Source organism: Globicephala melas, chromosome 12, assembly GCF_963455315.2.
Source record: "Globicephala melas chromosome 12, mGloMel1.2, whole genome shotgun sequence".
NCBI lineage: Eukaryota > Metazoa > Chordata > Mammalia > Artiodactyla > Delphinidae > Globicephala > Globicephala melas.
Window position 1 is genome coordinate 26,066,936 of NC_083325.1, and position 22,815 is coordinate 26,089,750.

Genomic DNA, 22,815 nt, shown 5'->3' on the forward strand with positions numbered 1-22,815 from the left:
CCGGAACCAAGGATTCCGGAAGGCCGACTCCGCCCCCGCCCCGCGAATGCCGGGAATTGTGGTCCCAGTGGGACGCGAGTTATGAGGTGGTCAAAGGGCCCGCGAGGCATGCTGGGACCGCTAGCCCTTCCGGGGCGCCTCAGGATTTCGGGTCCCGGCACCCTGGGCGGATGCCCGAAGACTCCGCCTTCCCAAGAGCCCCTGCGGCGGGGTGCGAAGATGGCGGCGGCGTTGGCCCGGCACCCCTAAAGCGGCGGCAATGGAGCCTCCCCCGTCGCCGGGGCCGGAGCGGCTCTTTGATTCGCACCGGTAAGATCCCCGGAGGGAAGAGACCGGCTCCCGCGTCCAGTTGGCCTTCGGCACCCGATCACCCCGCCTCTCGCCCCCCAGGCTCCCGGGTGACGGCTTCCTGCTTCTCGCGCTGCTGCTCTACGCTCCAGTCGGGTTCTGCCTTCTCGTCCTGCGCGTCTTTCTTGGGATCCACGTCTTCCTGGTCAGCTGCGCGCTACCAGACAGCGTCCTTCGCAGGTTCCGACCCGGGCGCTCGGGGAGGGTCGGGGCTGGGCCTGGCCGGAGGCCGCGCAGTCACCACTGCCGGCGTTCCCAGGTTCGTGGTGCGGACCATGTGTGCAGTGCTGGGGCTCGTGGCCCGGCAGGAGGACTCCGGACTCCGAGATCACCGCGTCAGGGTCCTCATTTCCAACCACGTGACACCTTTCGACCACAACATAGTCAACTTGCTCACCAGCTGTAGCACCGTGAGTTAGGGACGAAGCCGAGAGTGCCACGGGGCGGTTCCCTGGGGCCCAGCTCAAGGCTCCCCTCTCCGTGTCCGGGTTTCCTTTGGGGACCACAAGATACTGACCCTTACCTCTGACCCCCTTTTTCTACCCATTTGTCAGTTTTTCTCATTTCCCAACATTCTTTTTTCTTTCTTTCTCTCCTTCCCATTCCCAGCCTCTACTCAATAGTCCCCCCAGCTTTGTGTGCTGGTCTCGGGGCTTCATGGAGATGGATGGACGGGGGGAGTTGGTGGAGTCACTCAAGAGATTCTGTGCTTCAACGAGGCTTCCCCCCACCCCTCTGCTGCTATTCCCCGAGGAAGAGGCCACGAATGGCCGGGAGGGGCTCCTGCGCTTCAGGTGGGTGAGCACAGGTATCTGTCTCCAACTGTGTAGGTGGTCAGGCCTGGGAGCCCTTGGGTTTTCACAGCCTTTTTCAGACCTACCCCCTCCCTTACTAGTTCATTTACTTTCTGTCGACTTTTACTTCTTTCCCCTGAATCCCTTTATTCTCCATATTTCTACTTGTACAGTTTGACAGTTACCCGTTTTTAAGTCGGGTATGAGCTGCTGACTGGGTTGGCTGGAATCCCATCCTACTATCTCTTCCCTCTTTTAGTTCCTGGCCATTTTCTATCCAGGATGTGGTACAGCCTCTTACCCTGCGAGTCCAGAGACCCCTAGTTTCTGTGGTGAGTGTGTTCAACAGGGAAGCTCTGGGTTTGGAGGGGAAGTTTCCCACTCCTGGCCCTGGCTTAGACCTCACTCATGCCCTCCCCTCAGACGGTGTCAGATGCCTCCTGGGTCTCAGAACTGCTGTGGTCACTTTTCGTCCCTTTCACGGTGTATCAAGTAAGGTATTAACTGTCCTCACTTTTTGGTGGCTGGGAGAAACTCGTCTCAAGGTCAAGGAAGTAGTTGCCTCTGTCCTGTCCATTTGCAGATCTTTTAATATCAAGGTCCTACCACAGAGGCAATATAAAGTATTTACTATCTCCCTTATCCTCACCACCACTGTTCCAAGAAAAGAGGTATCAGAGTGGAGAGTGGGTGCCCCCAACATGGTCCTGGGTTGTTTTTTTCAGGTGGCTTCGTCCTGTTCATCGACAGCTGGGGGAGGGGAGTGAGGAGTTCTCCCTCCGTGTACAACAGGTGGTAGGGAACACAGGCAGGGTGGAGGTGGGTTCTTTCCTTATGGGGAAGGAGAGGAAGGCTTAAGAAACTTCCAATCTTCCAATTCTCCCTAGCTGGTGGCCAAAGAGTTGGGCCAGACAGGGACACAACTCACTCCAGCAGACAAAGCAGAGCACATGAAGCGACAGAGACACCCCAGATTGCGTCCCCAGTCAGGTGTGTGGCCTCTGGACACAAAGCTTTTTAGTTTTTTTCAGTCTGTTGTGCTTTCTTCCTTATGCCTGTACTAGTCAGCCTCTCCGTCCTCCTAGTTCTCCACTCACCTTATTTCGTATTTCTTTTTTGCAGCCCAGTCTTTCCCTCCCTCCCCTGGACCTTCTCCTGATGTGCAGTTGGCAACTCTGGCTCAGAGAGTGAAGGAGGTTTTACCTCATGTGCCACTGGGTGTCATCCAGAGAGACCTGGGTATGAGAAAGGGTAGACTCACGTAAGGAGACAGGCATAGAGAGGGGAAGTGGGTGGTGAAGGGAGAAGGTGAACAGGGAAACAGACTGTCCTGTTCTCTCTTCCCTTCTGCAGTCAGGACTGGCTGTGTAGACTTGACTATCACTAATCTGCTTGAGGGAGCTGTAACTTTCATGCCTGAAGACATCACTGAGAGGACCCAGGCCCTTCCCACAGCCTCCACGCCCAAGGTGAGACCCAGAAAATGGGCAGGTCCAAGACTTGGGGTGGGATGGGACAGTCTGCATATCCCCTGTCCCTGACGTCTGTTTTTTTGATCCTGAGACCCTAGCACAGTGCCTCTCTTGCAAAGTAGGCATTCGATGCGTGTTTAATGATGATGACTTCGCAAGCCCTCTGACATTGTGATCACCTCAGTTCCCCAGCTCTGGCCCGGCGACCCCTCAGCCCACAGCCCTAACATTTGCCAAGTCCTCCTGGGCCCGGCAGGAGAATCTGCAGGAGCGCAAGCAGGCGCTGTATGAATACGCAAGAAGGTGAGGGGCTTAGAGAACAGCGGGTAGGAAGGGGCCGATTGTATACGACAAAACCCATACAGTGTCTTCTCCTTATGTCCCACAGGAGATTCACAGAGAGGCAGGCCCAGGAGGCTGACTGAGTACAGGATGGCACCCAGAGCCGCAGGACGGAGACTGGGGGCAGCCCTCACCCAACTCACAACAGGCTGGATGGGTGGGTGGTAAAAAGGGAGGGATGGGGCTCCCCCCAATATCACATTAAATTCAGGGTTTTCACTCACGGTCTCTGTTGCCTCTCTGGGTCTCAGAAGCCCCATAGCAAGTTCCTTTTCCCTTGGTTGTAGGGATCAGGGATGAGGGCTTCCTTGTGGGTTTGTGGGGGTGGTCAGAATGGAACTGTCTGCAATCACCTTCTCATGTCAAGAAATGCGTGATATTAAGGAAATGTAACTGAGCTGAAGGCCCAGAAGCAACTGGACCCTAGCTTGGGTGTTCAGCCCAGGTATGTGAGGAAAAAGCTGTAAAACTGCAAGTCCCAGGATGCCTTTCACTAATGAGCACAGTACACAAAGTCTGCAGAGTTCACACATGCTCAGTGTGGTGGCTTGAGCCTATTTTCCATAGGCCGCTGACCAGATTAAATAAGGTGGAGCACATGGCCCCACCCCAAAACAGTCTTTAGGACTGTTGAGGCACACCCCAGGGTGTGGGTGGAGCCGGAATTTACCTTTGTACCTCACAGCAGGTCAGGGTTATTGGTGACTTGCTGTGTGGGTCTGGAACTGGCTGCCATCCTGACACGTCTCAGAGCTGCAAGCAGGTTTGAATCCAGGATCCTTGTGGCCCTGCTCCCTGATTCCTACCCCGCTCCTCTGATTCTTCATTCTGTTCCCTTGGGGACCTTCCCACAGATTACCATGTCTCATAGAATTCTTGCTGCCCCTGAGGACCCCTGTGTTAGTCAAAGGATTTTTACTATCTGACTACAGGGTAATAGTCCACTTTTGATAGTCCCTTACGTGGAGACTCAACTCTCCACTGTTTTCCTGGCAGGCAAGAAATACTGGGAAGGATGGACCCCGGGGCATTATCACTTGAGGGTACAGGTTAGGGATCAGGGCTGAGGTGGGCAGATGGTGTCAGTCACCAAATACGAGGCCTTGATGTCTGCCCTGCCTTCTGTAGGTCCTGCTAGACAGCCACCATGGCCTCTCAGGTTCTCGGGCTGGAAGAAGAGTCTGGCCCAAACCCTGGGGATTCTGAACTGGCTGTGAACCCCTTTGACGGGCTCCCCTTCTCTTCCCGCTACTACGAGCTGCTTGAGCAGCGCCGATCCTTGCCTATCTGGGCTGCTCGCTTTATCTTCTTGGAGCAGTTGGAGAGTAGCCCCAGTGGAGTGGTGCTGGTGTCTGGAGAGCCTGGCTCTGGCAAGAGCACCCAGGTTGGGGAAGATTCTGGGAGTGGACAAACGGAGGGGCTAGGGAACTGGCTCTTCCCGGGACAAGGGAGGCGGGGGAGGGGGGTGGGGGGCAGGGCGGAGCTGTGTGGAGTAATAAGGGAGGTGGGTAAAAGGAGACAGGCTGGCCCCAGGGTAGCTGGTGAAGGACCAGGGGACTCCCCAAATAAGAGATTAAACTGGCCACAGCTCCCCCAGCACTTTTGACTGGAGTTCTATATCTTACTGACTGATTGTCCTTCCCTACCCTTACCCCAGATCCCACAGTGGTGTGCAGAGTTTGTGCTGGCCAGGGGTTTCCAGAAGGGCCGGGTAACTGTGACTCAGCCCTACCCTCTGGCAGCCCTGAGCTTGGCCCTGCAAGTTGCTGATGAAATGGACCTGACCCTGGGTCATGAGGTTGGATACAGCATCCCCCAAGAGGACTGCACTGGGCCTGACACCCTGCTCAGGTGTGGCCCCCTGCAGGCCTGACCCCAGATCTTCCCCTCATCCAGTAGAAACAAGCCCAGTCTTCTGATATCTCACCATTCCCTCCCTCAGCCTAGCTCACCCTTTAAATCATGCATGATGCAACTGCTGAATTCAGCCCTTTAACCCCAGCCAGGGACCTCAGACATTCAACCTCACCCTCATCATGAAAGTCTCACTTTCCTAACTGGAGTACAGCTTGTGAACAGTGTCACCAGTGGGGTTGTGGGTCACAGGTAATGGTCCATGGGCTCAGGAAGTCAGTCACAGGGTCTTTTTCTGATCTTTACTATCAGAATCTAGGCCCCCTGGGGAGAAGCTCCTCTGGACTTCTGGGGCTGGTCATTGTCTACACTGACTCCTCTGCCCACTGCCAATGTCAACAGGTTCTGCTGGGACAGGCTGCTTCTGCAGGAGGTGGCCTCGACCCGGGGCACTGGAGCGTGGGGTGTGCTGGTGCTGGATGAGGCTCAGGAGCGGTCAGTGGCCTCAGATTTGCTCCAGGGGCTCCTGCGAGATGCCAGGCTGGGAAACCTTCCAGGTGACCCCAGAGTGGTTGTAGTTACTGATCCAGCCCTCGAACCTAAGCTCCAGGCCTTCTGGGGCAATCCTCCTGTTGTACATGTACTTGGAGAGACTGGCAGGTGTTCCACTCCCGTCTACAGGGACACTGTCCCTACTGATAGAGTGGAAGCTGCCTGCCAAGCTGTGCTTGAATTGTGTCGGAAGGAGGCTCCAGGAGATGTGCTAGTGTACCTGCCCAGTGAGGAGGTAAAACATGGGATGCAAAAGGAGGTACTCATGTCTCATGTCTGTCCCTTCCTGTCCCGGGGGGGAATGTGAGCAATGCTTGTTAGGAACATTGGAGTTCTAGTACTTACTCTCCATTGGAGTCCTGAGGAAAAACTCTGGGGTTTCAGGGTAAAAAGGTCTACCACCCTCTTTTTGATTCCATACAATGCAGGGATTTGTGGTTCAGTGAGCTCCTGAAATTATAACACCCCAACTTTGTGAGTATGTGCATTTTTTCAGAGTGAAGGGCCATAGTGTTTCATCAGTTTTTCAAAGGGGTCTGTGACCCACAAAGGTGAGAACTACCCTAACACCCCACCCCTTTTCTCAGGAAATTTCCCTGTGCTGTGAGTCCTTGTCCAGGGATGGGGGGTCCTTGGAGAACCAAGGGCCTCCACCACGGGTGCTGCCCCTTCACCCAGGCTGCGGACAAGCTGTTCAGGCTGTGTATGAGGACATAGAATCGGGTGCCCGAAAGGTTGTGGTCACTCACTGGCTGGCCGACTTCTCCTTCTCCCTCCCTTCCATCCGACATGTCATTGACTCAGGACTGGAGCTTCGAAGTGTGAGTGAAAGAGAGGTGAGGGGACGTGGGGGCTAAAGATAGAAATAGCCCTCTCTCATCTGTCTTGGCCTTGGTTGGGGGGTGGTGACAGGTTTACAGTCCTCAGATCCGAGCAGAATCCCAAGTGTTGAGACCAATCAGCAAGTGTCAGGCAGAGGCAAGACGACTGCGGGCAACAGGGATCCTACCAGGTAAGAGCCTTTGCCCTCAATGAAATCAAACACGAAAAGAGTCCCCAACCCATGAGCCCTGAGAAATCTACAGTGGTCTTCTTTCCCAGGTCTTTCTCCCCTCAGGATCCTGCCTCTGCCTGTATCCTAAGTCCTTCCTAGAACTAGAGGCTCCCCCGCTGCCCCAACCCAGGGTGTGTGAGGAGAATCTGAGCCCCCTGATATTACTACTAAAGAGGAGACAAATTGCAGAGCCAGGGGAGTGTCACTACCTGGACCGGCCTGGTGAGCACCCGTCCTGCCCAAGTCCTGCTGTCCAGGCTCTGAGACCCCCTGCCCTGTAAGCCTTGTTCCCTCTCCAGCTCCAGAAGCACTGATGCAGGCCCTGGAAGATTTAGACTATCTGGCAGCCCTGGATGATAATGGGGACCTATCAGACCTGGGAGTCATCCTATCAGAATTTCCCCTGGCCCCTGATCTGGCCAAAGCCCTGCTGGCCTCGTGCGAGTTTGACTGTGTGGATGAGATGCTCACCCTGGCCGCCATGCTCACTGGTATAAATCGCTTCTCTCTCTGGCTCTTATGGCCACTTCAGCCTTCCCTTTGGTGTTCTGGTGCTCCTAAAACCAGCCCATTCCACTTTGCTCTAGCTCCCAGCGCTCACAGTGCCTAAGGAACTAGGCTTCACCACTTATCCCTCTCCGATCTCTCTGTTGGTTCTTGCCCCTCAATATGCTTAAATCTCTCCTACCTGTTATTACTAAAACTGCACCCCTCTTCCTCAACCCTACACTCCCCTTCGGCTATACAGAATAATCTCTATCCTGTTCAGTCTAGGGTATTCCTCGCCCGCTGCATTCCAGCTTCAGGCCCACCACAACACTGACACAGCCTTCAGCTCACCAGTGGCCTCCTAGAGACCTAACCCAATGAACACTTTTGAGCCCCTGTTCATGACTTTCTTTTGACACATAGAACACCAACCATTCCCACCTTAAAATTGCCCCTCCCTAAGCCTCTGTGACCCGCTCCTTGTGGTTTTCACCCTACCCCTCTGGCCACTCCCTAATCTCTTGAGCTCTTCCTCCTCTGCTTCATCCTCTGCTCCTCCACTGTTAAGTTGGACCTCAGGGTTCTGTCCTTGCCCCTCTTGTCTTCCCATTCCCTGAACTCTCTGAGCAAGTTCATTCACCCCCATCGTCTGAAATGCCACAATATCATTCTTCTGAATCTTGGATTTATATATCTAACTCCTGATGGATGTTTCTATCAGAATTGTCCATAATACTTCAACCCAGAACTGAACTCAAGCACTTTTGTTGTCGTTTTTGTTGAGCCTGAGCACTTTTTTAAAAATAAATTTATTTTACTTATTTATTTATTGGCTGTGTCAGGTCTTCGTTGCTGCGCACGGGCTTCGTCGCAGTGCGTGGGCTTCTCATTGCGGTGGCTTCTTTTCTTGAGGAGCACAGGCTCCGGACGCGCAGGCTTAGCAGCCATGGCTCACGGGTCCAGCCGCTCCGCGGCATGTGGGATCTTCCCAGACCAGGGCTTGAACCCATGTCCCCTGCATTGGCAGGCAGATTCTTAACCACTGTGCCACCAGGGAAGCCCAAGCCTGAGCACTTTTTTAAACTACCCCCTCACCACCACCACCACCACCACCACCACCACCACCACCATCACCACCACCACAAAATCATACAATCATCTCTGCAGCTCCACTATCATCATTCTAGACTAAACTTCCTCCAGGTTTTTTCATTATTATTTTTCACTTTTCCTAATTTTTAAAAAATTTACCTGTTCGTCTCCATACTCACAGTCAATGCCAGTGTTACCTCATCACTACTCAGCTGGATTCCTTTAGTAGCCTCCCAACTAATCATGTGAACTTCTTCCAAACATGTGGACTTTTAAAAACTCTTCATCAGCTATTCTCTACCTTCCAAACAGAATGTAAACTCATTTGCATAGCACATCCAGCCTCTCTTAACCTAGCCCATACCTACCACTCTGGCTTAATCTCCTGCCACCCTGCCACACATGCCATCCCCTCCACTCATATACTAGGTGCTTGCAGTTCTCCAAACATGCTATCCCCGTGGTCTAGAATACTCCCTCTGCCCTTTCTCCACTGAACTAATTCCTACTCAAACTTCAGATACTGGCCTGCACACCTATTGGGCTTATCAAGTTTGCTTACTTGTTGATCTCTCCCAAGCTTCTTGAGGGCAGAGACTTTTTCATTTATTTATCTTCAATGTCTAATAAACTGCATAGTCTCTAGAAGTCTTTTGAATAAAGTTCCCAAAGTGACACTTCTACCTCTTCGGTGCACTGCTGTCCTTTCTCATTCCCCAAAATGAACTTCCTCTCTTCTGCCTCCAGCTGCCCCTGGGTTTACTCGTCCTCCACTCTGTGCAGAAGAAGCTGCCCTGCGTCGGGCACTAGAACACGTGGATGGTGATCACAGCTCTCTGATCCAGGTGTATGAAGCCTTTATACAGAGTGAGTGGTCCAATCTGCATCCTCTTACAGAATCCAGATTTTCCAAAGAGAGGAAGTGGTGTGCAACCAGCTGACAGATCTCTATTCCCAGGAAAAGGAAGCCCTTTGGCCAAGGGTTGGGTTCTTTTGGGGGTCTCAAGGGCTTTAGCTATAGCTGGTCCCTTTCTATTCCTAGGTGGAGCAGACAAGGGTTGGTGCCAGGCTCGGGGTCTAAACTGGGCAGCATTGTGCCAAGCCCATAAACTTCGGGGAGAACTCCTAGAACTCATGCAACGGATTGAACTTCCCCTGTCTCAACCAGCCTTTGGCTCTGAGCAGAATCGCAGAGCCCTTCAGAAAGCACTGGTGTCAGGATACTTCCTTAAGGTTAGGGGAAAGAGTTGGGGTGAGGGTCATAAAAGGAGCAGAAAGTAGAGGAAGCAAAGATTGGTGTATGTCACCTCTGAAATTGGGGTCCAGGTGGCCATACAAAGGATTCTTTAGGACCAGGAGAAACTTTTCCTTTGAGGTTTTGGATACAAGGGGCTATGGAGATGCCATACAGTATCGTAGTATGGTAGGGCTATAACACCTAGAGGTATGCTTTACTTTTAATACTGTCACCACCCTTGCTAATAATTCTTTCTCAACTCCCTTTTCTTTCTTCTACTGACTGACACTTCACTCTCACTTATTCCTTCAATATCTTTGTCTTTCAATGAGGTGGCCCGAGACACAGATGGAACTGGAAATTACCTGCTCCTAACCCATAAGCATGTGGCCCAGCTCTCCCCATACTGCTGCTACAGAAGCCGCAGGGCTCCTGCCAGACCCCCGCCCTGGGTGCTTTACCACAATTTCTCCATTTCCAAAGACAACTGCCTTTCCATTGTTTCTGAGATTCAACCACAGATGTGAGTTCCCTGACAACCCTCTTATACTACCCATTCCTCTTCCTGGGGCCAAAATTAAAGCTAGGGATTTAGAGACCCTAAGAAGAGGAGGGGGTCTTAGTGGTTTGTAGTAATATATGATTTGAGGAGACAGGGTTTGTGGAAGGGGTAGTAAGAAGTTTAACAACATGCATTATAAAAGAGGATACAGAAATCATCTAATTATAACTGTCTCTGTCAGGCTGGTGGAATTGGCCCCTCCATACTTCCTGAGTAACTTGCCCCCTAGTGAGAGCAAAGACTTCCTGAACCAGCTGAGGGAAGAAATGGCAGATTCTTCAACAGGGAGTGAATCCTCCTCCACCCAAGAGCTTGGAGATGCCTGTGTCCTGCAGTGACCTGCCTGCGGAGTGAAGCTGAGCTCATCTCATTACATTAGATCTTCCTTCAGGCTAGCACCTAGGCAGCCAGCCAGATTTAGAAGCCCAAAGTTAAGGATCAAATACTGGAACCTGAGTTCCAAGAAATGGTGGGCTGGGAGTGGAGCGAATCAGTCTAAACAGAGTAGGACCCTTTCCTTAGCTTTCTTCTATTTATTGGAGAGGAACTAACATGCCTTTCATATACCCAACTTATGCCAAACCCATCCTTGTGTTCCCTTTTGGTCTATAAAAGTTCTTTTTATATGGTGTCAAATTTGAGTTTGGTTCTGCGGCATTTGCAATATCCATGAGTTAGAGATGAGTTAGTAGGAAAGAATAAGAGTCAACTCCAACAGTGACATCCTCTTGCCTGGTTCCCACCTCTAGTCAAGACTTGTACTATGACTAACCTAGCTGTCACTAACATGGAACATGAGTAGTTTGACTACAGTTGGCCTCTAACCCTGCCTAAAGCTTACCTCCCTCTATCACACTGCTCTTGCCTCCAGGGGAGAAAGAAAGGCTGTGCTATAAGAATCAGACAAAGTCTTCCCTTTTGTTCTCATACAACTTAAATCCTGCTCTTCTTAAACCTCAAGGCTACTGCAGCCATACCCAAACTCTTAACTTTCCATCAACAAGCTTCCCAGCAGCCCCTGGCCCACTCACAAGTTTTTCTAACAACTTCAAGGACATCATGCTTTTCTCTTTTCAGCTGGGTACTACGTTCCCTTTTCTTCCTTTGGACTATTAATTTTGATATCCTCAATCATCTTGCACATTGTAAATGTATTTATAGAAATTGATGGAAAGGAACCTTTAATCCTTAGAACTTTGCTTTTTGCCTCAGTTTCCTCCCTTGGAGATTCTGTCTGTTCTCATCATTGCATCTATTTCCTACCTCTATGTGGATGTCTACTGACCTCCCCCAAAAGGCATTTTTCCAGAATTTATTCTCTCTAGGTCTAGCATTTAGTTTTGCCTGCAGAGTTAATCTTGGTTCTATCTTCCCAATTTCCCTTTCATCATCCACAACACCATTGATTTCTTGATCCTTTACATTTCCAACCTGGGAATTATCTTTGATTATTTTTAGGCCTATCACTTCCTAATTATTTGCCAAATTCTGCTCACCCTAACTCCATTGGGCCCATTAACTTTGTCCATTGCTTCCTCCTCTTCCCTCTCTGTCCCCGAGAGACACCAGAGCCAGATTAGTGTTCCCAGATTTTCTTTTCCATTGAGTGTGTAAGTATCCGTCTCGCCTGCCACCCACTTGTAAGGCTCAAGTGAGAGGACGTAGTCAGCCGGTTAAACACACAGACAACATGGGGCTCAAAGTCCTTAGCGATTATTTTACAGTTGAAGGATGAGACGCCCAGCGTAGATAACCCTCTGGTTCCTGTCGCGGTCAGTCAGACTCGCTTTCCAGCACCTCCTCCATTACTCCTCTGTCGTTGACGTCTTCCTTCCTTCCTTCACACCTTTGCTACAGACCCGGCTTGTGCGGGCTGTAGCCTCCTGATTCCAGCCGGGCCTGTAAACCTACTCCAGCCACACAGAACCCCAGCTCCAACACACCCACGGAAGAATCCGGAGTCCCTCAAGAGAGCAGCCATTGGCCAGCCCGCCCCCCTCCCCGCATCTCATTGGCTATCATACTTCAGGTCCCGCCCCCTCAGCGCCTCGGGTTCCAGCCGCGGTGCAACAGTCTAAGTGAAAAATGGCGGGAAAGGTCACGATTAAGCGCGCAGGGCAACAGCACAACGCTGGCCTGGGAGACGGCAGTGGCCGAGGAGCTCTTGACGATAGCCTCGAGGCCACCTCCTCCTCACACGCTCCACTGCTACGGAACCACGGGGTGGGCGGCCGTGCGCTCCAAGGCCCCGGGCCCGGGGCTCCACGCGGCGCCTCAGTCCGGAAAAGAGCGCTCGGCCAGTCGGGCAGGCGTCGCTCACACCACTGAGGCGAGCCCGGACACGGAAGCCACCTTGTTGTCCTCGGCCCAGGGCTGCAGGTTCTGCAGCGCGAAGAGCGACGAGTTGTGCAGGCAGAGCGGGTCCGGGGGCAGCGGCGGCCGTAGCGGCCGCGGTAGTGCGTCCTGCTGGAGGTGCAGAAGCAGTCGGCCCGCACGGTGCCGCTCTGCCTCGCGCTCCTCGGCCGTCTGGCGCCTGGGCGAGCGGAGACGCGGGGTCAGCGAGGCCGGCCCTCGCCCGCCCCACGCCTCACCGCCACTTGGCCCGGCCCGGTCCCTCGCCCGCCCCGCGCCTCACCGCCACTTGGTGCGCCGGTTCTGGAACCACGTCTTGACCTGCGCGTCGGTCATGCGCAGGGCCTTGGCCAGCGCCGCCCTCTCGGCCGAGGCCAGGTACTTCTGGCGCAGGAAGCGTCGCTCCAGCTCCAGCACCTGCGAGCGGGAGAAGGATGTGCGCGGCTTCTTCCGCTTTGGGGGGGTCCGGTTTTGGTAGGGGTGACCTATACGGCGCGTCCCGGAGAAGGGCGAGAGCGCCGCTACAGGGAGGAAGAAAGAGCAAGGCAGGGTTTTCGGGGCGGCCCGAGGTGTCACTGAGAAGAGAGCGCGGCTGCCAATGCTGCAGAGCTCCCGCGCCCGGTCCCTACGGTTCCCCAAGCTCGACCCCGCACCAGTAGAGGCTTCTAGACAAGAAAAGGCCTCGGAAATGGCCCTCCCACTTGGGTGAGGGAGAGACGTCCCCCGTAACTTCACCCTGCCCTTCCCGCGGTGTGGACAGTGAACTGCAGAGGAGGGCGCGGGCATCGACGGCAGCTACCTCCCCAGCGCCTCTCAGCAGCGGGACCAAGAGATACCAATTGAGGGAGGATCCCCTGGGATTAGGGGCGGAGGGTACGAAAGGGGACCTTGAGTTGGAGCAGAAGGATCAAAGATGAGGATACCGGGTCAGTGTGGGGCATGACGCTGGAGGGATCGGGCAACCTCACCAGTGAGCCGGTCCTTGGCATAGCGGCGGCCGCTGTCCATCCAAGGGAAGGTGAGTCCCGCTAGGCCCCCGGCGCCGCCCAAACCCGAGGGTCCAGGAACAGCAGGCGCGCCTCCAGCGGGCGGCTGCACTGGCAGCGGGCGGTGCGCCGGGACGCGGATCACGCCGCCCGGGCCCACGCCAGAGCTGCCTGGTAGCGGGGCCAGCGAGCCCGCGGGGCCGTAGCTTGTGGCTCCGTGAAATCCACCCGAGAACGCCACACTCTCCCCATGGCCCTGGCCCGCTCGACCCGGGCCTAGGCCGCTCCCGGGGGGTTCCGGGCAGCTCAGGATCTGATCGATTCCGAAGCTGATTGGCTCGTGGTGCGGGAGGTTGTGCGAGGCCAGCACCGCCGGCTCCATGGGTCCGCGTCAAGGAGGACCGCAGGAGGCTTGGCAGTTGGGGCGGGCGCCCCAAACAGCTCTGGGAGCCCAGCAGCGGAGCGTTTGGGGCGGTGGCCTCAGGGGTTAGCGGGGCTGGCCGTGGAGAGGCGCCGGGGCCCCCAGGACATCTTCATCCCTGTGTACGGGGAGTAACCGCGCCCGTGCCGGCCTCTGCCGGGCGTCGGCGCAGGGACTCGCATCCCGGGGGAGCGCGACCCACTGGGGCCCCAGGAGCGCCCTTGCTGACTCTGAAGAGCAGATGGACGCTGGACTGCCAGGGCCTCTGCCCGAGTCCGGGGTGGAGAGGGTTGGCCGGCTCGGGCTGGGGCAGTGACTGACAGATCAGCCTCGGGTGGGCAGTGGGGGCTGGGGGTAGGGCAGGGGCGGGGCCGGGCCTGTTAAAGGGGAAGAGACGCCTGTTTGCTCTGAGCGCGGGGAAGACTGGCCGGCGGGAATGGTGGGGGTGTTGGAGGGGGGAAGGTGGCGAGGGTGTTATGAACTTGCACGGGAGGGGCCGGTGCTTGGGCCGCTACGCGCTGAGTCAGCCGAGATGCGCAAGGCAACTCCATCCTCGCTGGCCTCCGCCTTTGGGGTTTCCTCGGCCTCACCGGCTTCCTTGCAGGTGCCTCCTCCCACAGCCCCCACTCTTCGCCTCCCGATGGGTCCTGCCTGACGACTCCCGAATTCGTTGTGGCCCCCGCCTAAATGCCCTCGAAGACCAAATCTCGTTGTGGCTTTCTGGCTGAGATGGGAAGCGGCTGGGGAACGGGGCCGGCGAGTTGGAGGCCCGGGAAGAGGACAGGTGTGGGAAGGCGGTGGCAGGGCGTCCGGTGGGCTAGGGCGGGGAGCAACTACTCTGGGCCAGTGATCCTGGTGCTCCTCCCGGCCTCTCCCATAGGGGCCCTAGCTGCATTCGGGAGCGCCCGTAATGGGTGCCCAGTGTTTCTTAGAATTTCGATTTTCTGAAATCGGTGTAAAGCGGACCCGTGGCTCCACCGGAGCCAACTCAGGTCAGTGGGGCTTGGGGCTGGCGTTCTGCCCCCAACAGGGAACCACCAACGCGGGACTCTGCCCCTCCACTCTGCGCCTAGGAAGTCTATTCTCACACACTCCCTCCCACCCCCGCAAAGGCGGGAGGACGAAATCGCCACAGGCGACACTTGGGACCTCACAGAAGTCTTCGGAGGATCCTAACCGCCTCATTTCGCAAAGCTGCTTCACTCCACCCAAGCCCAGGAAACTGTGCCTGGAGCGTGTCAGAGAAGGGAGGTGGGGAAAGACAGAAGCCGCTCGGTGACCTTGTGACCTCTTGCCGAGGACCCAGGAGCTGGGAGCGTGTGAACTCTGCATCCTTCCCCGGGATGGGACCCGGGGCCGGCCGGGCCCCTGTGCCTTAGACCCGCCCCTGCCGCCACCCAGCCCGGTGCAGGCCGCCATAATCGGGTTAGCTGGGTCGGAATTACATTACCTTCCCCGGCCCGCCCCGGACCCCGGGGTTGGGGGGGCTGGTTCCTGGCGCCTCTGAGCCGGTGAGACTGGGCGCCTGGAGGGGGATGTTCTTACCATCCCTCAGAGGGTGGGCACGATGAGTAGCTTGGCCTGCCTCGGCACGTGGTGGCCAAAGTACCCCACCCCACTGTGCCAGCTCTAGCCCCTCCGCTGCAGCCCACTCTGGTGCTTCCCTACAGGCTGCCAGTTACCCGTGTGAGCCGAAATGCCTTCTAAGTCTAGTAGATGGGTCTCCCTGGGAGCACGGATCTTCCAGTTGATTCTCCAGGATCTCCTGGGGAAAACTCTGCCCCTCCTTTCTCCCTAGCAGATGGGCTGGCAGCCTGGCGCTTAGGGCACGGTAAGGGGTCTTTTCTCTCCAGGGAACCAGGAATGATATTTGGGCATCTGGGCAGGAAGATAAGGAAGAGAAAGAAGGGAGTAGGCTTTCTCGTCACACAAAGCCACCAGCCCCTCAGTGTTCTCAGAAAACCTCAATCTGAAGGGGGTGAATGATGGGGGAGGGAGGCAGTGGGCATCAATAATAGGTGACATCCTCCCCCAGTCTTGTCCACCTCCATCATCCAATTCTCCAGCTATTCCCCCACCCTGCCAACAATCCCTTCTGAAAGGGTTGCTGGGGCTGAGGGCGCGGCGGGGGGGGTGGGGGGTGTGGGGGCGGGTACTGCTACTGTGGCAGCTGTTTTTGTCTTGGTGAAGGAAACATATCACCACCTCCCCTTAGCCTTCACAGAACTCCAAGCATCTTTTCTCAGCAGTAGAGGGGTTGGGGCTACTAGAGAGCATGAAACCTCTACTGTTCAGGCAAACCCTTCAGAGATAGCAATGGGCTGGATTTCCCTGGATGAGAACAGAGAGCCTAGGGAGACAGTAAAGTAAATAAAGTCTCTCAAGGGGACTGGCCTGCAGGTTAGGAGTTTGTCAGTCCCCTTTCCCACTCCAGGGGTGGGCCTCAGGAGACAGTGAGCACTAGTGTGTCTCCAATCAAGCGGAATAAATCCTTCTTGAATGAATCAATGAGTGAATCAATGCAGGTGAAAAAGGTAGCATTGTGCAGACCTGTATACCTGCTTACTCTACATCCTGCCTTTTTTTTTTTACATCCTGCCTTTTGAGGTCAGCACAGATGGCACGGCCACCCAGAGATTACCCAACTGATCCTTGGAGGAGAATGGTCACAAACCTGGTAGTATATACACATCTTCTGGGGATTAAAAAAAAAAAAAATTCTGTCAGCCACAGTCCTAGGAATTTCTCGGCTTGCCTCTACCTTGCTAGTTCCCTGATTCTCTAGCAAGATGGTTCCTGCTAGTTTCTGTTCAGGCCTTCAAACCTGCAGCTTCAAAGGGAGAGGCCACATTCCCAGCCCATCCTCCTGTATCTTGTCTTCTGTCCTGCTGTTGGTGCCATGTCCCCACTCCTGTATCATCATTTTTCTTATCAATTTAGTCCTTCCTACCCCCAACTGTCTTAAGTCGCTACTATCTGGACAAAGTCTTCGCCCAACTTCTCAAGAGAAATTATGTGTTTCCTTTTCCCTTTTACTGCCCATACCCATTGCCTCCATTTCCCCATTATTTATTCTTTTAACCCACCGCAAGCTGGCTTCACTACATGGACCCTTTCTCAGAGAGCTCCTGTGTCCAGTGTCTGTTATCCAGGACTCCTCTGACATGTTTTACTTTGCTGACCATCAACTTTTTCTTGAAATGTCCATTCTTTTGACTTCCATAATATCATATTATTCTACATCTTTGGACATTCACAGTCACTGCTTATGTTTTTCCTCCACCGACTTCTCTTCTTCCACCAAAGACTGAGCATTCTTCAGAGCTCAGACTTCAGCTTTACCCATCTCTACCTCTGCTCAGGTTTCATCCATTCCAATAGTTCCATCTATTACAGCTACCCAGAAAACTCTAAGACCTCAGTCCCTGGTTCTGACACTTGCTGTGTTCCACCCCACCATTCTAGTTTTCTAGCAAGCTCCACCTGCTTTCACTCTAGCCACCTTAAGTCCAACAGGCTGGAGGAAATTCTTCCCCTCAAGCTCCTTATTCACTTCCTCCTATTATTCTTTTCTTTGAAATGTTTCATACACAGTCCTTCCTTTCCATTTCCACAGATGAAAGCCTAGTCTAGGCCATCATCACCACCACGAAATATAGTTGTAAATACAACAAAAATTCCTGCCATTGAGCACCTTACATTCTAGTGGGGGAGGCAGGTGAAAAGGAAATATATACAATAAACTTAATAATAACAATGCTAAGAAGAAAACTAAAGCAAGGAAGGAGGAAGAAGAAGTGTAAGAGTGGGGGATTATGATTTATCTAGATTGATCACAGAAGACCTCATGGAGTAAAGACCTGAAGGAAAAAAAGGGCCATTTGGATATCTGAGCATTTCAAGTTGGGGACACGAGAGTATATCCTGGTGTATCTGTGGAACAAATGGTGAGGGGGTCCAGTGTGTCTTGAGAGACTGAGGGACTGCGAAAGACCATGCAAGGCCTTGAAGGCCATTGTAAGACTTGGACTTTTATTCTAATTGAAAAGAGAAGCTATTGGAAGGTTTTAAACAGAAAAGTAAGAAACCTCATTTTTAAATTTTATTTTAAGCAACTTTCTTAAGGCAAAACTGACATACAATAAAATGTACATATTTAAAGTGTACAATTTGATACACTGACATGTATACACACATGAAACCATCAACACAATCAAGATAATAAACATCCATCAACTCAAAAAAACTTTCCACGTATCCTTCCCCCGCCCCCGGTACGCAGGCCTCTCACTGCCGTTGCCTCTCCCGTTGCGGAGCACAGGCTCCAGACGCGCAGGCTCAGCGGCCATGGCCCACGGGCCTAGCCGCCCCGCGGCATGTGGGATCCTCCCGGACCAGGGCACGAACCCGTGTCCCCTGCATCGGCAGGCGGACCCTCAACCACCGCGCCACCAGGGAAGCCCCCACGTATCCTTATTTTATTCATGTTTTACCGGAATCACTGTGAGCTGCTATGTTTAGAATAGGCTAAAGAGGGGTAAAGGTACAAGCAAGGAAAGCAGGCAAAAAGCCACTGCAATCATCCAGAGAAGAGATAATGCCGTCTTCGAACAGAGAGGTAAGCAGTGGCTGTAGCGAGAAGTAGTTGATTAAAATATCACCAATCTCATAACTCCTTACCACTAATTCACTCTGAAGATAAATGAACAAATATGTTTCTTTCATAGGATAATTCACCCTCTTCCAAAACGTCTTTTAGCTCCCTATTGCCCTCAGGCTAAAGTCCAACTCCACAAGGCTCTGCTTCTTCTATCACTACGCTCAGATCTACACCTGGGCCTCAGTCCAGTCCCTCTCCGTTCACTCCGTTCCCCCCACTTTCCCTTTCTTTTCTATTTCCACCACACTCCTTTCCCCACCCCACCCCCAATCTCTAAATTGTGCCCACACAAAGACCCAATTCCTCCAGAAAGTCTTTCGGGGTCTCCACTGGTATCTCTCCCTTCTTGAGTCTCCAATTGCACCTGATGTTAATACTCCACAGTAATTTTATCTTTATTTTGTTTTTGTTTTTTTTAATCCCACTTTTTAAAAAGTAACTATGGACGTCGGTGTACCAGCTCTAGGGCCCCTGCGTCCTCCCCAAGTACGGGACTGGGCCTATGCTACCGCAGGAGTTCGCTGCCCCAGCGTGTCCATGTGTGGTAGTGTCCTAGCCGTCCTCCCCTCCTTCTTGGGCATCTGCTCTGCATTAGTCTGTCCCAGGCCTCCGCAGGCGCCGATGATTGAATCATCATCATTAACCAGGGCCTGCTCCCCCATCCTCGGCGGCAGGGGAGAGTGTGGGGGCGGGGGTACGATCACTACCAAGTCCCTGGGGGTCCCTCCTTCCCCTCCACCCTCTACGAGATTCCGCAAAGCTCCGAGAAATCCCCGCTGTGAAGCCGGGACCAGGCCCACCATCGGGATGAAGCTCCGTAATGCGGACGCGTCAGCCGCGGAGGGCGACACAAGTAGAGGGCCCTGGAGGGGCTTCTTTAGCAGGGACATCATCACAGGAGATCGACGACCCTGAGCGGTGGCGGGAGGAGACCGCCGGGCCTTTGGGAGTTGAAGGCGGCCGTCTTTTGCAGGCTCCAAAAGTTAGTCCCGAGGTCATGTCGGGTCTATTATGATGATTACTACAGGAGCTCAAAGAGATAGGACCCCTTCCCAGGTACCCCCCGACTCCCTAATTACAGATTGAGGAGGGGGAGGGGCCAGTGGGGCTCAGGTGAGCACACGGCGAGAAAGGGACATGGGCGGGGCCTTACAGAGGGTCAGCGAATCCGAAAAGACCTAAGCCTTCGTTGCGAGGCGACAAGTCCCGCCCCGCAGGCGGCACCGGAAGTGGCCGGCCGGGATCAGCCTTTAAGATGGCGTCTCCTCAGGGGGGCCAGATTGCGATCGCGATGAGGCTTCGGAACCAGCTCCAGTCAGTGTACAAGATGGACCCGCTACGGAACGAGGTGCAGGGGCGGCAAGGTTACCACTGTGGTCGGCTAGCGGTGCGAACTGCGGCCGGCTACGGGACGGGCGGTGGCTGGCCGGGCGCCAGTGCGCCTGCGCAGAGACAGGGTGCCCAATGCGCCTGCGCGATTGCGGTCGGGTTGCCAAACTCCAGGCTAGGACGCCTGCGCATTGTGCCGCTCACTCTTTGTAGTCTCCCCTGGGAAAGGAAGGTGGGGCGAGTTGGCTTGGAGGGAGACCCCGCTGTGCGCGGAGCCCTCTGCTGGGCGGAGGGGGAGTGTCAATCCCCGGGAGCTAATCGGCTGACGGCGCAGGGTGCGGTGTTGGCCGTGGGGTCTGATGAGAGGCGACTTCCAAGTTGTGAAGGCGCACGGGTTGGGGTTGGGAGAGTGATCGTTGACGGAGGGTGTGTCCGCAGGAGGAGGTCCGAGTAAAGATCAAAGACTTGAATGAGCACATCGTCTGTTGCCTGTGCGCAGGGTACTTCGTGGATGCCACCACCATAACAGAGTGTCTTCATACGTGTGAGTGACCAGGACCCTGGCTGTTTCTTCCAGGCCCCACTTCCCACTAAGCCGGCTGCCAGCCTCTAGGCTGCTTGCCCCAACCACCCAGGCGACCCACCCAGCCCATGAGCCCGATTTCCAGAGGGCCTGAGAGTTTGCTTTTCTCTTCTTGCAGTCTGCAAGAGTTGTATTGTGAAGTACCTCCAAACCAGCAAGTACTGCCCCATGTGCAACATCAAGATCCACGAGACACAGCCACTGCTCAACCTCAAACTGGACCGGGTCATGCAGGACATCGTGTACAAGCTAGTGCCAGGCTTGCAAGACAGTGAGTAACCAACCTGACTTTGAGGGGCCTCTAGAGGACTGATGCTTGGTGACAGCTTGAGATGACAAGGGCTTTGGTAAAGAGGTTGACAGCTAGAGGGACAAAGAATGAGGGAGGGCTTATATTTTACTTCCTGTACTCCACTCCCTTCTAGGTGAAGAGAAACGGATCCGAGAATTCTACCAGTCCCGAGGCTTGGACCGGGTCACCCAGCCCAGTGGGGAAGGTATGTCTCTTGGTAACAGGAGGGTAAGGTAAAACCCCCAGAGCATTCCTCCTGCCCAGTTTTGCTCCCCGGGGAAAAAGGCATATGGAACATGTGCCACTCTCCTCATTACTCTGTCTTTCTCAGAGCCAGCCCTGAGCAACCTTGGCCTCCCCTTCAGCAGCTTCGACCACTCAAAAGCCCACTACTATCGCTATGATGAGCAGCTGAGCCTATGCCTGGAGCGGCTGAGGTGAAGGACAGGTCATGGGCTATCTGAAGTGACAGTGACAATGACCCAGAGGCAGGGAGGGGCTCAGGGAGAGGGCGAGCAGTAAGGGAGTGTCTGTTCACTTGAAGAGAGTATATCATGGTCTGGGCAAGGGACAGGGGAAAGATAGAGCTCCCTAACCTGTGTCTGTTTCCCCCCCCCCCCCAGTTCTGGCAAAGACAAGAATAAAAGCATCCTGCAGGTGAGAGGGGCTGAGGGGAGGGCCTCTTTAAGGAGACTCACCTCCCCATGGCCCTTCCCTCACACACCTGTTCTCTTCCTTTCCCTCCCCACCCCCAGAACAAATATGTCCGATGTTCTGTTAGAGCTGAAGTTCGCCATCTCCGGAGGGTGCTCTGTCACCGCTTGATGCTAAATCCCCAACATGTGAGTATCCCATAGTAAGTTTTTTGGGGAGGGCGGCTAAGAAAGGATGAACAGAGTATAGGGTAGACCAGGGTAGTTCTTGACCTGTGCAAGAGGATACTTCTTGAAACTGTGCCCCTGTCTCCCTTCTAGGTGCAGCTCCTTTTTGACAATGAAGTTCTCCCTGATCACATGACCATGAAGCAGATATGGCTCTCCCGCTGGTTCGGCAAGGTGAGCCAGTGCCAAGGCAGTCTCCAGGGCAGGGGCAGACTGAGGGGGCCTCTTGGGTAAGAATGTTCCCACTGACTGCTTCTTCCCTTTATTCTCTCCTTAGCCATCCCCTTTGCTTTTACAATACAGTGTGAAAGAGAAGAGGAGGTAGGGGCCAAGCCCCCACCTATCCCTCTGCCCTTCCCTCCCCAGATATTTATGTGAAATTAACCTTGGCTTTATTTTTTGAAATAAAAATTTTAAAGCAAATTTTTCCTTTTTTTCCTGCCACACACTCATGCTTTGTCTTGTGTCCTGCTTCCCTCTTGAGTTTCATCAAGAAGGAGGGCCTCTCTATGTTGGTGTTCCCTCAGTGAATTGCCAAAGGAAAGCAGTAGAGGACCCTACATATGTAAAACTCTGAAGGTGACCTAAGTGAAACCAGGTCATTCATACCAGTTCTTTTTGGTGAAGGGAAGGGGAGCTCTCACCGTCCTTGAATGTTGCCACATATAATGAAGGCCTGAGTTGGAGGTATCCTAATTCAATAGTGGTGAGAATGGGGCTAGGGTTTGACAGTGGCCACTGCAGGACTGAAGAAGAGTGATATTTGAAAGAAAATACAAAGAATTGCACTATGGGAGGAGCCTTAAAAAAAGTGGGATGCAAGAACACATGGGGATAGTCACAGCTGGAAACCTCGCTGTCCATATGAGATTCAGTGGGCCTTCAGGGACCTGGGCTAGGTGAAGCCAGGGTGTGGAGAGGGTAGTTGAAAAGAGGGAACTGGTGCTCAGGAGAGGCACTTTTTAGGAACAAGAGGGAAGCAACAAGGCGAGAACTCCACTGAGTAATTCAGCAAGCATTCCTTGTCTGTTTGAGCCAGACAGTAACAGAGGAGGGGACTGGAGGCCAAAGCAAGGAGCTCCTGAAGGAAGCTAATGGGCTGCTGTGGAATCTGGGACAAACTGGATGGCATAGGCAGCATAAATGTTAAACCTTATTTTAAAGCCTAAATCTGGCGCTGGCCAAAGTCTGACTCATGAATTCAAGGGGCTCATTGGGTATAGCTTGTGAGGGCTGAAGGTGCCTGAGCTTCCCCAGATGGAGATTGGGTGGCAGAGGGCTCAGGGGAGGGCCATAGTGAAGGTGGCCTGAACTGGCTAAAAGAGCCAGAGACTCAGGGGCAAAAACCTGAGCTCTCTCCCAGGGCACAGTAGGCGTGGGCTTCCCTCCCCATGGATGAAGCTTGTAGGCCAAGAGAAAGGCACATGTGGAGAGACTGCAGACAGCAAGGCAGAACCCCTGGTGACCTCTGGGCAGGCAGCAGGGACCAGGGTAGGGACACTGCAGGGCCACTGG

At 53.9% G+C, this 22,815-nt stretch overlaps 4 protein-coding genes across 10 annotated transcripts; 3 read left to right on the forward strand and 1 right to left on the reverse strand.

The window, feature by feature from the left end:
* Positions 1-65: 65 nt before the first annotated feature.
* Positions 66-3,179, forward strand: AUP1 (AUP1 lipid droplet regulating VLDL assembly factor). Of its 3 annotated transcripts, XM_030877671.3 has the most exons (12): positions 125-309; positions 391-528; positions 608-758; positions 958-1,142; positions 1,402-1,474; positions 1,566-1,639; positions 1,868-1,934; positions 2,030-2,132; positions 2,265-2,381; positions 2,496-2,611; positions 2,799-2,917; positions 3,003-3,179. In XM_030877671.3, exons 1-12 carry the CDS (start codon positions 260-262, stop codon positions 3,037-3,039), a joined length of 1,230 nt encoding a protein of 409 aa, XP_030733531.1. In that variant the 5' UTR covers positions 125-259; the 3' UTR covers positions 3,040-3,179. The 3 variants fall into 3 exon arrangements, with proteins under 3 accessions (XP_030733532.1, XP_060165132.1, XP_030733531.1); XM_030877672.3 differs by having other exon boundaries at positions 66-309; positions 391-758; XM_060309149.2 differs by lacking the exon at positions 3,003-3,179 and having other exon boundaries at positions 122-309; positions 2,737-2,874.
* A 444-nt stretch (positions 3,180-3,623) lies between these two features.
* Positions 3,624-10,301, forward strand: DQX1 (DEAQ-box RNA dependent ATPase 1). Its single transcript, XM_060309474.1, has 11 exons — positions 3,624-4,340; positions 4,614-4,807; positions 5,213-5,597; positions 5,950-6,183; positions 6,275-6,374; positions 6,480-6,638; positions 6,716-6,907; positions 8,745-8,864; positions 9,040-9,230; positions 9,567-9,757; positions 9,978-10,301. The coding sequence occupies exons 1-11, from the start codon at positions 4,104-4,106 to the stop codon at positions 10,132-10,134; spliced, it is 2,160 nt and encodes a 719-aa protein (XP_060165457.1). The 5' UTR covers positions 3,624-4,103; the 3' UTR covers positions 10,135-10,301.
* Positions 10,302-12,112: 1,811 nt separating this feature from the next.
* Positions 12,113-13,516, reverse strand: TLX2 (T cell leukemia homeobox 2). Its single transcript, XM_030877676.2, has 3 exons — positions 13,117-13,516; positions 12,432-12,669; positions 12,113-12,329 (listed from the first exon to the last, which is right to left on the reverse strand). Exons 1-3 carry the CDS (start codon positions 13,514-13,516, stop codon positions 12,113-12,115), a joined length of 855 nt encoding a protein of 284 aa, XP_030733536.1.
* Positions 13,517-19,020: 5,504 nt separating this feature from the next.
* PCGF1 (polycomb group ring finger 1) lies at positions 19,021-21,717 on the forward strand. 5 transcript variants are annotated; one of them, XM_060309351.1, is made up of 9 exons: positions 19,021-19,209; positions 19,983-20,088; positions 20,246-20,398; positions 20,553-20,624; positions 20,751-20,856; positions 21,043-21,076; positions 21,175-21,261; positions 21,394-21,474; positions 21,578-21,717. In XM_060309351.1, exons 1-9 carry the CDS (start codon positions 19,036-19,038, stop codon positions 21,623-21,625), a joined length of 861 nt encoding a protein of 286 aa, XP_060165334.1. In that variant the 5' UTR covers positions 19,021-19,035; the 3' UTR covers positions 21,626-21,717. The 5 variants fall into 5 exon arrangements, with proteins under 5 accessions (XP_060165334.1, XP_060165333.1, XP_060165335.1 ...); XM_030877652.3 differs by lacking the exon at positions 19,021-19,209 and adding an exon at positions 19,345-19,563; XM_060309350.1 differs by having other exon boundaries at positions 21,394-21,717.
* Positions 21,718-22,815: the final 1,098 nt, after the last annotated feature.

What these genes read in the sequence shown, in the direction of transcription:
- AUP1 (XM_030877672.3), top strand. Translation starts at nt 171, where the DNA reads ATGCCCGAAGACTCCGCCTTCCCAAGAGCCCCTGCGGCGGGGTGCGAA. An exon ending in TTCACGGTGTATCAAGTAAG is followed by an intron (nt 1,640 to 1,867) that starts GTATTAACTGTC and finishes TGTTTTTTTCAG; the next exon opens with GTGGCTTCGTCCTGTTCATC. An exon ending in CTGTATGAATACGCAAGAAG is followed by an intron (nt 2,918 to 3,002) that starts GTGAGGGGCTTA and finishes TATGTCCCACAG; the next exon opens with GAGATTCACAGAGAGGCAGG.
- PCGF1 (XM_060309350.1), top strand. Translation starts at nt 19,036, where the DNA reads ATGCGGACGCGTCAGCCGCGGAGGGCGACACAAGTAGAGGGCCCTGGA. An exon ending in AGAATAAAAGCATCCTGCAG is followed by an intron (nt 21,077 to 21,174) that starts GTGAGAGGGGCT and finishes CCCCACCCCCAG; the next exon opens with AACAAATATGTCCGATGTTC. An exon ending in TGATGCTAAATCCCCAACAT is followed by an intron (nt 21,262 to 21,393) that starts GTGAGTATCCCA and finishes TCTCCCTTCTAG; the next exon opens with GTGCAGCTCCTTTTTGACAA.
- TLX2 (XM_030877676.2), bottom strand. Translation starts at nt 13,516, where the DNA reads ATGGAGCCGGCGGTGCTGGCCTCGCACAACCTCCCGCACCACGAGCCA. An exon ending in TGCCAAGGACCGGCTCACTG is followed by an intron (nt 12,670 to 13,116) that starts GTGAGGTTGCCC and finishes TCCTCCCTGTAG; the next exon opens with CGGCGCTCTCGCCCTTCTCC. An exon ending in AACCGGCGCACCAAGTGGCG is followed by an intron (nt 12,330 to 12,431) that starts GTGAGGCGCGGG and finishes CCGCTCGCCCAG; the next exon opens with GCGCCAGACGGCCGAGGAGC.
- DQX1 (XM_060309474.1), top strand. Translation starts at nt 4,104, where the DNA reads ATGGCCTCTCAGGTTCTCGGGCTGGAAGAAGAGTCTGGCCCAAACCCT. An exon ending in GGGCCTGACACCCTGCTCAG is followed by an intron (nt 4,808 to 5,212) that starts GTGTGGCCCCCT and finishes CAATGTCAACAG; the next exon opens with GTTCTGCTGGGACAGGCTGC. An exon ending in GTATGAAGCCTTTATACAGA is followed by an intron (nt 8,865 to 9,039) that starts GTGAGTGGTCCA and finishes TTCTATTCCTAG; the next exon opens with GTGGAGCAGACAAGGGTTGG.